Source organism: Rattus rattus, chromosome 3 (assembly GCF_011064425.1).
Source record: "Rattus rattus isolate New Zealand chromosome 3, Rrattus_CSIRO_v1, whole genome shotgun sequence".
Taxonomy (NCBI): Eukaryota; Metazoa; Chordata; class Mammalia; order Rodentia; family Muridae; genus Rattus; species Rattus rattus.
Window position 1 is genome coordinate 192361453 of NC_046156.1, and position 12170 is coordinate 192373622.

General features: G+C 40.8%; 1 protein-coding gene across 3 annotated transcripts in view; it reads left to right on the plus strand.

Annotated features, from left to right (window-relative positions):
* Rgs7bp (regulator of G protein signaling 7 binding protein) overlaps window positions 1-12170 on the plus strand; it is a 116516-nt gene that overhangs the window by 57515 nt on the left and 46831 nt on the right. For all 3 annotated transcript variants that reach the window (XM_032898940.1, XM_032898939.1, XM_032898941.1), the window contains exon 3: window positions 9324-9454. In XM_032898940.1, the coding sequence (XP_032754831.1) occupies window positions 9324-9454 (131 nt within the window). The remainder of the gene's footprint in view (window positions 1-9323; window positions 9455-12170) is intronic.

A 12170-nucleotide genomic window follows, 5' to 3' on the forward strand; every position in this document is an offset into this window, starting at 1 on the left:
TCCGAACATGGTGCCCCAGCAGCACAGCGCACTATAAACTATTTCTCATCTACCCTCTGGATCTTGAAGCTGATGGTAGCTACAGCGCTCTCTCTCTTTTTTTTTTTTTTTTCGGAGCTGGGGACCGAACCCAGGGCCTTGTGCTTGCTAGGCAAGTGCTCTACCACTGAGCTAAATCCCCAACCCTTTTTTTTTAAACCACCCAACCTTAGCCTTGGAAAAAAAAAGAAGAAACGTCAACTTCAAAGTCTGCTTCTACCTAATGATTGTCTACACCAGCTGAGCATCTACTGTGGATTCAGAAACAGGAGGTTGAGCAGGGCCGTACAAGCAAAGCAAGTTTCTAGTCAGCCTGGAACAGAACAGAATGCATAGTCTCTATACCTAGACCCACTTCGTTTTTTGGAAGTTTCACAAGTGAGTGTTCTGGGAGTTGATTGTCTGCCGAGCCTTCCAAGCACAATCCCATTTGCCACACTACCAAGAAGGCGTGGTTATCCCCGCATGACAGATAAGGAAAATCAAACCTCAGAAAACTCTGAAACTGGTGAAAAAAAAAATCTTTGTCTCTTCCTCCTACAAAAATGGACTGTGCATGTCTGTACACGGGGCAAGGGATCTAACCTAAGCCTTGTGGATGCTAGACCATTCTTTAAAACTGACCTCCATACAAATTCCAATTTTTTTAAGAAAATGAAGAAGAGTACACAATGAAAAACCAATCTGCAATGATAGAAGTGAGTTGGTGCTGGCATCAGACTGACAGGTGACTCCGTATTGCACCTAGCTGCTACCTTGGTAAGCTGTCTGAGAGGTGTTTCTGTGACGTCTGTGCTGTAGCAGACAGTGGGTTACAGACCCTTGAGGTAAGCTTCTGGGCCTTTATGATCCAGTGAAGAAGCTCACAGTGGAATATATTTTCCACATATACAAATACCAGCATCTTGTATTTGCATAAGAAATTTACATTGTTACACAAAATAGCTCTCACATCTATCGAGAAACACACATTTCCATATTGGGCATAAAATATCATCTTTTGATGGTTATGCAAAAAAAAAAGTAAGTTAACATTGCATCCCTTCACAAAGGCACGGTGATGCCATCCGGAATATTTTATTGCATTTATTTACCACGTGCATGTATGGTATTGTGTGAGAGGATTGTGTGCAGAGGTCAGAAGACGCTGTGGTTGTCTATTGTCTTCTTCCGCTCTGTAGGTCCCTGGGATGGAACTCGGGTTAGCAGGTTTGGCGACAAGAACATTTAACCACTTAGCCACCTCACTGACTCATCAGCACAAAATCTTACTGAGTACAGGGCTGAAAGATGTCTTAGAGCTGGGTAGAATGTGTAGTGGAAATAAAAAATGCAAAAAAACAAAACAGAAAACCCTCACTGAGTTTTCTCTGCATTCTTTATAGAAATTAAAGCAAGAACTCTGGCACGGAGCAGAAGCCATAAGTATAGGCTGCTATCATTAAATGTGAAAAGCAGGTTCTTCTTTTCTATGCTTGTCCCAAGCCGTTTAGGATGGGCTTTTCTGGTTTCATCCTTTAGGGAGTCTAGAAAATGGTACCTCGATCCTTGTGTGATACGTGTTTCGGACTCTTAACGTCCTTCACACCTTTCAACCAGCACTCTAGGTAAAATCTCTCACGGGCAACAAGGCCATGAGAGTGGACGACCAAAAAGACTTGATAAGTAGTTCTTCCCTGACGATGCACAATTAATTATGAAAGTGTTGACTGTCATTTTGTGATGTCACAATTGAATAAGATAGAAAATTGTTTGCTTTGTTTTGCCTTAAGCTCTCTTCAGCATTAACAGACTAGGTTAAGCTTGCTCACCCCAGTTGTCAGAGTTCAGATGAAAACTTTTCATTGTTCTGGGCAATACTGATGAATTCCATAGCTTCACTAAGCACCGGCTTAGAGGCCTGCATACTGTCAGGCAACCCTCCACAGTTCAGTACGCCTAGTTCTAAAAGCCTGGTGGATTAAGGTAGAAATTAATTGTATGCTGCAAAGGTGGGCCCAGACTTGGCATATAATGCCATTTAATGAGGGTGATTGTTTCCAGAGAGATGCACAGAACGTTGACTATTGGTATCAGCGTGAATATTATTGAAATCAAGAGGAAACAGTCAGCCTCTGAGTTGGAAGATCTTGATTTCATATCCAAAAATAGTTTGTGGATTATAATGTGGAACTATATAATGCTTCTTTAACTTAAATCTGTTTTTAAGGCAACATATAAACACATAAGTATAAACCTTTAAAACTACCCTAACTGTAAGAAATCACAAATATAAAATATTTGCATCTATACCAATATGTATATATAAATTTAAAAATGCACACATATATACCTATCTATATGTGGATATATGTACATATTTATGAAGTTCTATAAATATATTATTTTATAGTTAAATCAGTAAATATGTATACACATTTATGCACATATCTCTATATATACATACATTTATATATTCTTTATAAGAGTAGGTTTAAAAAAATAAATCAATTCTGACTATTTATATTGATTTATGTTTTTATATTCTATATTCAGTAAGAAAGGGCTATGTTCTCATCATGTAATCTAAGGTGCTCTCTCCACTCCCACAGCCTTAAGAGCATAAAATGAGATTCCCTCAGCCACGAGCATCTGCTAGCTGTAAGAATTGTAAGACCTAGCAAGACCAGGATCTACAAAGCTATTTTCAGACTCCATATAATTCCTTGCCAGAGACCATAAAGGGAAAATGCTAAGAAAATCAGAGGGGAAAAATGGAGAGGCCAAGAAACTTCCAAGCCAAAAAGGGTATAGGGGAGGGAAAGCAGCCAACACAGAATAAGAAACACATTTTATTTTGAGGACTAAAGAATGTCTTGTGAGCATCAGAGTAAGCCTGTGAGCCTGACTCAGGACAGACACTCCTGTAACAAGAACCAGAAGCCAGGGTGTGTAGCCAGTGAACTCGCCCAACCTCCCAGGTCTGGAGAAATCCCCCGGAGGCCCGGAAGAAGCACTACAATAGTGTATGGGTCGCGACCCTTGGAGTCACATATCAGATACCCTATGTATTGTATATCTACACTATACTTCGTAACAATAGCAAAATCAAGCTTGTGGCGTAGCAATGAAATGATTTCATGGTTGTGCGAGCCACCACAACATGGGAAACTGTATTAAAAGGTCGTAGCATTGGGAAGGTTGAGGACTGCTGCTCGACAGTGTCTAGACCCATACGCAACGTTCTCATTCCTACCATGAAAGTAGCACTTATGGAAAGTAAGAGATAAGGTACAATTCGATAGTAATATTTTAACTTTATCTCAGCATAGGTATTATAATGTCAGAACAGTGATGGCTACTTGTTTTAAATAAAGCTTTCACTTTTAAAATGGAAAAATAAAAATAACAAGACTCGTGGTAATGCTACTCATTAGTTCCTCGTGAGTTCTCCAAAGTATCATGAAGAAACAGCCAAGATTCTGGCAAAAGCAGAGGCAACAAGAAGTCGAGGCTGGGCTGAAGCTACACAGGGAACAGCCCCTCAGAGCCCCGGTGTTTTACATAAAGGATACCAAGTTGCTCCCATAACGCGATTGCACAGCGAGTTCCCTCTTGCCTTTAAAAGTCAAGTCTCATTTATGACTGACTTTAAGCGCTTCAGGGCAGAGCTTGATCCAGGCTCAGCTCACTGCGGAGGAAGTCACAGAGCCAGCCATATGTTCCCATGTAATAACATGCTGTGAAGTGAGAGAGGAGATGATGCTTCAGTTGCTTTTGCAAAGGCTCCTGGGGGCACCAAACCTGCAAAGACTCTGTCAGCAAAGTACAGGTTTCCACCTAATGCACAGGTCCATAAGAATTCTCAGGAGGAAGCTTGTGAGCTTGAGGGAAATTTCCTTGTCTCTGGCCTCCTGGATAACTTGGATTTCTCTCTTTTATGGGGGCCTCTATTGTGTATAAAGTGACACAGTCAGTGGATAGGTCTCTGGCTTCTCTTCTGTGTTTCTGACCTTCAAGAAATGGAAACCTAAAATAACTACTAGATCATACACTGTTCTCTTATGATTTCTCTATCTAGCTTTTGATGATATAGACTTAGGGGAGCATCTTGAGAAATAGCCATCATTAAGCCATGGTTAGGGTTAAAGTTGCTCTAAAATGAATGCACAATCCATCCTTGAAAAATCAAAGCCGATATTTGGGAGCGATATCCTGAAGAGCGTTCTCCTCCATTGTCAAAGAGTTCCACCCCTCTCCTCTGGTCCCACTCGGTTTCCTGTGACATTTTCTGCCATTTGGCTTGATAATCAAAAGCAGAATTAATTCCAAAAGGCTATCTTCGCTCTGGTGGAAGGTTCTGCTTCCCATCTGTGCAAGGTGACACCCGAGTGTTTATCTGTCCTCACTAAAATCTGTGACAGGCTGAATAGTCGTTGGTGGGTCACCTTCTCACCCCATGGTTCCTCAGTTGAACGGCACATTCCCTTAACCAAAGCCTATTATGGGAACTGCACGGAAACAAGGACTATTCTGTGACAGACACAGTTAAGTAAGCACAACTTTGATGTGAGATGGATTGCAGCTGGCTTCTGACAACCGTTCATTCTTGTTTGTCCACCCGGAGTCTCACTGGATCCTTGCGGTGACCTTGAGTGGTTTTCCTCCATTGCTCTTCTATTTCACAGAGAGGATACCAGTCTCAGAGAACTCAACGTGGTTTTCCTAAGATAAAAAAAAATTCTAAATGTCTGTTTTCTGACTCCAGCTCTTTTTCCTGTGGTTGTCCCTGTGCCTTCACTTCCGTGAGCAAATCCTTTTATGAGGGACACACTACCAAGGCAACAAACATTTCGCTCATTTTTTCAAAAGTTATTAATGATTGCAGAGACCACCAACGTCTAGTAACGTCAGCAAAAAGGAGCAGATAAATTTAGGGCCAAGATGTGCATCCTCACACAAATGCCCAGCGTAACTCCTGAGCTTGACCTCAGCAGCTGTAATGCTTCCCAGTTATTTGGCCCCATTTACACCATGTGACTATTTGGGCAGAGTAAGTGCCCACCCACAAACTAGAGCCCACAACTAACGTCTTATTCTGTATATATTGCTTCATCGCACACCTAACTGCCGGTTCATCCCTCTGTCCAGCCAACAGCTCATACAGCTTTTCTGAAATTGCAAACATAGGCCAACTTTACTCCTAAGTGAGTCATGAATTCCTGGAGCTACCCAGGTCCATGTGAAAGTACTGAGTGCATACAGTAAATACACTAATATTCAGTGTGCCATTCGGCGGATTTTGTCGAACATGAACACCATCTCACTCACCCTGGAGATGTGGAGTCTCAGCCTTCTCTGGCCTTCAGCCATCATTTTAGGATCACTTTAGGATACTTCATCACCTCTTTCTTTCCCTTCTCCATCTTCAGGTGAATGGAGACTTGCTTTGCTTTTTCCCGGTAAGGATTTTCTGTCAAGATCATATTTCTAAGATACACCCATGTTTTGAGCACAAGGAGTTAGCTACTTTTGATTGTTGAGTTTAATGATACCTTTTAGAAATATGCTATATCCTTTAGCTCTTTTCCACTTGATAGACAATTAGGCTATTTCCAGTTTGGGGTTCTTCCAAGTAAATCCAGCAAGCATTCTTATATGGATCTATCCGTCATTGTTTTTGTCAGTCTTGGGCAAATACTTAGGAATGGAACTACCAGGTCATGGAATTAATGTATATTCAGTTTTATAAGAGGTTGTCAGTTTCCTCCAAAGGGCTTGGGCCATTTTTTTTAACTCCTACTGACAGTACGCCAGAGTCTCTGTCATGTTGTTGTTCACCGCCTTTGGAGTTATCAGAATGGTTTTCTTTTCAGTCCTTCCAGGAGGCCCTCATCCTATTGCTTTTATTTACAGGGCAAGGGCCTTCACAGTTGAGAGTTTCCATTTCAAAAGATGCCTTGAGTGATACCTGCTTTCAAGTCCTTATGCAGTTGGAACACTCAAGCTTTCGTGAGTGAACTTAGGAGTCGGTTGAAAGCAGTTATAATTTGGGATTTCTTTTAAATGGTTCTGGGTTTAACTTGAGCTCCAAAATTGGAGTTCTTGATATCTTCTTGGAACTAATTCTTAGGGGTTTTTTTTCTCTATAAACGTTGAGGCCTTCCAATTAATCAAAATCGTCAGTTTGTCTCTTGGCTTGAAGTCACTATGGAAAAAATATTACAATATATTCATTAACTCATAAAGTTTCTTTGCATGAATTATGTGAGCATCGCCAGAGGGGTGACTCTTGTGATGGAAACTTTGATTTCAGGAAGTGAGTCCTTTGGAGGGAGCAAGAGTAACATCGAAAAGTTACAAAATAACTCATGGGGATTCCTCGGGTCTCCTTTTATCTTAATGCCAGTGTTTCCTTAGTTCTTGTCATTTATCCTAAAGCATGTTCAAGTGTACGAATTGGGTTTTTTGTTTGTTTGTTTGTTCGTTTGGGTTTTTGCTTTCTTCTGTTGGCCTATGTTTATTTTTATTTATTCTTTTTACTTCCAGTCCTTCTCCTGTAATTCAACTTTTGTTTGCTATGCAAATAACCTAAGTGCATTTCATGCTTCCCAGGAAGTGAGATGTTGTTCTGCTTGCCTGTCATCCCTGCTCCAGGGAGGTAGAAGCAGAACCTAAAGAGTTCAAGGCCAGCTTTAGCTACCAAGAGTCTGAGGGTAGCCTGGGCTACCTAAGACCCTATTTAGTTGTTGATACTGTGTTTAATTTACTGTTTGCAATACTAGCCGCATTGTAACCACTGAACGATGTGTCTTTTTGTGCATTTCCAGGAAAAGCAATAGCCATGTGCTTAAAGGCTCTAAAATGGAAGGGAAAAACGGCTCATGCCCAAAGGCTAATGCACTCTGCTCTGGGCACCCCAGAACAGAAACACAACCCCATCTTAGCTTTTCAACGGCTTTTTAGGATGTTCTCTGAGATATAGAACGATAATACATGAAGGATTTGTATGCTTCTTAACATGAAAATTCATAGTCAAGTTTTAGCAAGGGTGAATTTTATCAGGCAGATTGTTTTTTGCCAGACTTGCTGAACTCCCTCCCATAGTATTTGTGAAGGGCACAAAATGATCCCAGTCTCTAGAAAGCCTTCCTGAATTTGAGACACTGTCAGATGATCCCCTTGGAAACAATTTGATTTAAACATCCTGGTCTCTGTTCTGACTTGCCTTTCCTCAGACAACACAGTGTTTTTCTTTCTAGTTGCAAAATAATAAAATGTGCTAGTTCAAAAGATTTGTAATATAGTAGTGTTTCTGGAAATAATCCCCCGGGTATGTTTTTGCTCCTTTAAATATAAGACCCTATGACTTGGAGTGACATCGTGTTGGCCAGTTGTCTCTGTCATAAATGTGCACAACATGTGACAGAGTTACCATAAAGTTTGTTTCTTTCCCTGTTTTTCTTAGATCTGCGTATGAGCCACCATGAACAATATCATAAATAGATAAAAATAGGCAACCGTGATCAAGATGGTTAAACAACATTTTTTTAAAAAAAAGATCTGTTGGCCTCTGAATGTTCTCCTTCTGCCTTGCCTTTAGAATAAGATGGATGCCACACCATCTTATTCTACTATAATTGGAATCTATAATTCCAACTTTTTTTTTCTGTTATTTGGGGAACGTTTAATCGAGGTCTTTCTTCAGAACTTGTCAGCACCATTAAGAAATGGGACACAGAGAAATTTCTAAAGACTAAAGGCAATATAAAACACTCTCTCTCTCTCTCTCACTCTTCTCTCTCTCTCTCTCTCTCTCTCTCTCTCTCTCTCTCTCTCTCTCTCTCTCTGCGTGTGTGTGTGTGTGATGTGTGACAGGAGACAGTGGGGTAGTGTGGGGTGAGGGAAACTTCTGTAAGTTGAGGAGGGAAGGTTCCTAAGGTTTCTGTGGGAGTTCACTTGCTTCAGACATTGGTCTAAGGCTGGCTCCATGTGAGGCAAATGAAACAGGAGCAAGATGGTGTTTTTAACTTCCAGATGAAGCCACGTTTTGCACAGCAGTTCTGGGATGCGGTTTGTTCTATCTGACCCTGAAAGACCCAGGATAACTGTGCAGGCGTCACGGTATGGAGGCTGAGAGTTTTTTGCATTTTCTGAGTTATGTAAGCCATATGGTTAGATAAACTCTCGTTCGCCGGTGAAATAGTATTGAAAATGAAGACTAATTTTCACTGTCGAGTTCTTGGTACGTAAGATTTTTTTTAAAAAACTTAAAAACAAAGTGACTATTTTTTTAATCCGATAATTACCCTTAAAGTTTGCCACTGGCCCACATTGCAGAGAAATGGAGCCTAAATGCTACAGTATTTAATTAGATTTCATTCCATTTTAAATGAGCAAAGACAGAAATAAAGATAAATCATTGGGAATTAACAGAATTCACCTTCCGGCTTTTTTATAAACCTCAAATTGATCTGTAAACTTATGCTTTCAGTTCATATCATCCAAAACATGCTATTCTGGTTTCACATGAAATAGTTTTATTTTATCCACATATGAATTCTCTCCTTCAAAAACAAAAAATGACCTCTCCATGTTTTTGTCATATTTACATATGAATTTTAAAAAGAGAAGCTCCAGACCTTAGGTTATAATTTCAAACATAAATCCATGTAGACTTGCATTGCCCAGCATTAGCTACTGTAACTTTATTACTTTTCTCTTTTTTCATAAAATATTTATTTTTATCATTAAAAACATTCAGGCTTTCATAAATTAGCCATAGCAAACAATAAAATAGTATATCTTAGATTAAAACAAAAAAAAACACGATTTAAAAAAAAGCAATTTGAAAATTGGCTCTCTAATCATATTAGGCTGGGGCCCTGATATTAAAGGTGACTTCTAATTGTTAATTGAATAGACCATGTTAGTCTGTCTAGAAACAGGGGTTTTCGATCCCTCTTTGAAGCTAGGAGATTATTATGCCTTAAGTGTATTTTGGAAATTTCTTCCTACGGCTAAATTGAAAATGTCTGATATTTTCTCAATTACTTCAAGCGTTTATGATTCTAAGCTCCCAGCAGAAGCCGCTGCCAAGGCAAGGGGGGTGAGAGCTGTTACTCAGAAGCACACTTATGTAAGAACCATCAGGCTGGTTACTTGCTTGAAAGCATGAAACCCTGTATTTCAGACTCCAGGCTTGAAGGACTTTTTCTTGAGCATTTTCTCTTCTCAGAGGCCGAGAAAAACGGCTGATAACCGAATCCTACAGCTTTGCGCTTTGCTCTCTCGCTCTGTTGTAGCCCGGAAGATGGTGAGATCCATCCCGAAATCTGCCGGCTTTACATCCAGCTGCAGTGTTGCCTGGAGATGTACACAACGGAGATGCTGAAGTCCATCTGTCTGCTGGGGTCTCTTCAGTTCCATCGAAAAGGTACACAACCAATAGGAGGCCGGGAACACAGAGCAAGAGTAAACAAAGCTGACCTTGTGCCAAGAGAGTCCATGTACAGGCCCAGGCGCACAGGCAGAAGGAATTTAAATCTTCCAAAAGGCAGGCTATGTGAATCGATAAAGAAAGCCCGCGTCACTGCTGCCTAAACACGTGAGGGTTGGAACCTGGTAGAGACTGTCCTTCAATGTACGGTTTCACTGCCTTGTGAATGTGACTTTCACTAGATTCTGGAAAGGCTGCGAAGATATGCAAAGATCTTAGTAGAGTAGTAAATGTTCTCCGAGAGCCCAGTTTCTCTAAATGAAGTGTTGTAAGGAGGTAAATTCCATACTGTGTCCCAGTGACTTCCAAACAGGAGGGAACCCAGTGGATTATAGGGAGGCGGGAGCAGTGGCGAATCTCACTCCCCGCCTTCAACTATAAATGGAACGTAGTGACTTCAGCAGTGGTAGTATCTGGTAGCTACAGCTTCAGCCTGGCTTGATCGTACTTATGACTCCCAGTCTCAGAGGGGCTGTCTCTGAGGCATCGACTACCCTCTCAAGTTTCCTTCCCCTACATTAGCAAACTGACTACCACAGCCCTGGTCATCATCTATAGACACCATTTGACTCATAACGGAGGGGAAACTCCCTCCAATTATAAAACCAAAGATCTGGGCTTCGCTCTAACAGGAATGCCTTCTCTGTTGAGTCACACAGGGCTGGAATTCCACTGACTGGCTTAGGCAATCAAGGCCTGTCCACCAAGCTAGGAATGAACTCCATTCCGTCTAGCCAGTCTACACACAGCATGGTAGGAGGAAACAGAGGGGAAGGCTGCTTGGCTTCCATTGCTAAAGCATTTGACTTATGTTTTCTTTTCACTTCATCAAAGAAGAATTCCTTGGAAACCCCCTGAGTGTGAACGTTCCGTACTTTGAGTCAGGAAAATGGGAACGTAGAACAGATAAGAAGTAAGCTATGGCGATGATTTCAATTTGAAGATAAGGAAGTTCAATAAGCTGGGTGGGGGAGACAGCAAAGCAATTAAAGATTTGAAACCAAATGAGTATTGCTGTTTGAGGACAACAAAATGAGGTGATAATTTAGTCGTGAAAATCAAATTTTGCATATGCATTTATGTCTATATATGCATACAAAAGGACTAAAAACAGAGTTTTTCTGCAATGTTCCCAAGACAGGATAGTATTTTTCTCAATACTTGAGTATTATTTTTCCTTCATCCTTCTAAAGGCTTATCTTTCAGGGATTATCCTCTTCTTTTCTATGGTTAATAAGAGAGGGTAGATTTGGACAAATCGTGGCACTCCTGATGCCTTGTCTAAGGAATGAGTACTAACACACACAGCAAGAGAACAGGTTTCACACACATACACATGCAGGGCAATGTATTCATTCTTTGCATTGTTTGGGTACGTAAGTGTCTTAGTCACTGATCTGTTGCTATGAGGAGACATCATGGCCAAAGCAACTCTTATAAAGAAAGCATATAATTGTGACCTTGCTTTCCGTGTTAGAGAGTTCACCCGATATCCTCATGACAAGGAGCATAGCAGCAGACATAGCAGGCATGGTGCTGGAGGAGATCTGCATCCTGATCTGTAGCCAGAGAGAGAAAGAGACGCTGGGTCTGGCATGGACTTGTAAAACCTCAAAGCCCTCCCCCAGCAAACTTCTTCCAACAAGGCCACACTTCCTAGTCCTTTCAAATAGTAATATTCCCTCCCACATGACAACCCATTCAAATATATGAGCCTATGTGAGCATTCGTATTCAAACCACTACATCTGGGTATAGATGGTCTTGTTTTCCGTATCTGCTTTGGCTGGACTTGTATGGGCTCCACTCCTGTTTTTAGTCCTTGTTTATAGCCTTTCATAATTGACTTTCTTTTTTAGGTAGGATAGCCTCTAACCCAGACTGGCCTTCAGCTCCTCTGTAGCTTAGAAATACCATGAGTTTCTGATTCTCCTGCCCCCAACTCTACAAGCACTGGGGTTACTGAGGCACACGGCCACCGGTTTATGTGATGATGGGGCTCCAGTTCAGGGCTCTGTATATACTGGATGAGCACTCTTAACAGTGGGGTGCATGCTCAGCCCCACAATTCACTTTTGAAAGGAAACTCTTCCCTTTTCTTTAATTAAATAGGATCTTTCACTCAGGTTGTTCCCTTGCATGTGTTGTCCAGAAAGGAGAAAAGGCGAGTCATCTCATCCTGTGCTCCTCCCCGCCTCCTGTCTATTGTCAGTCTGTGAAGCTTCTCTTTCTGACTTTTTCTTTATTTATTTATATATATATATAGTATATATATATAGAGAGAGACTGAGGGTATAACTCAGTGGCTGAGCTCTTGCCTAGACCTTAGGTTCTATTCAGAGAACTTCAAATGAATGAATGAAAGAATGAATTAATGTATGATTAAATAAATAAATAAATAAATAAATAAATAAATAAATAGTGGCTAGAATTATCTTGGAACTCATAGCAATCCTCTTACAAGCACCAGCCACTCACCATTCTAATTTCAGACAGCACTGAAACTTCTAGCACCTGTATCCATCATGCTGTTAAGAAAAAAATCATATTTCCTAAGTTCCAAGGAAATAATGTCTGTGTTCAGCAGGACCAAAGAATACAAAAGCAGTATTTCTATATAGTAGCCATGAACACATAGACAACAAAATTTAAAA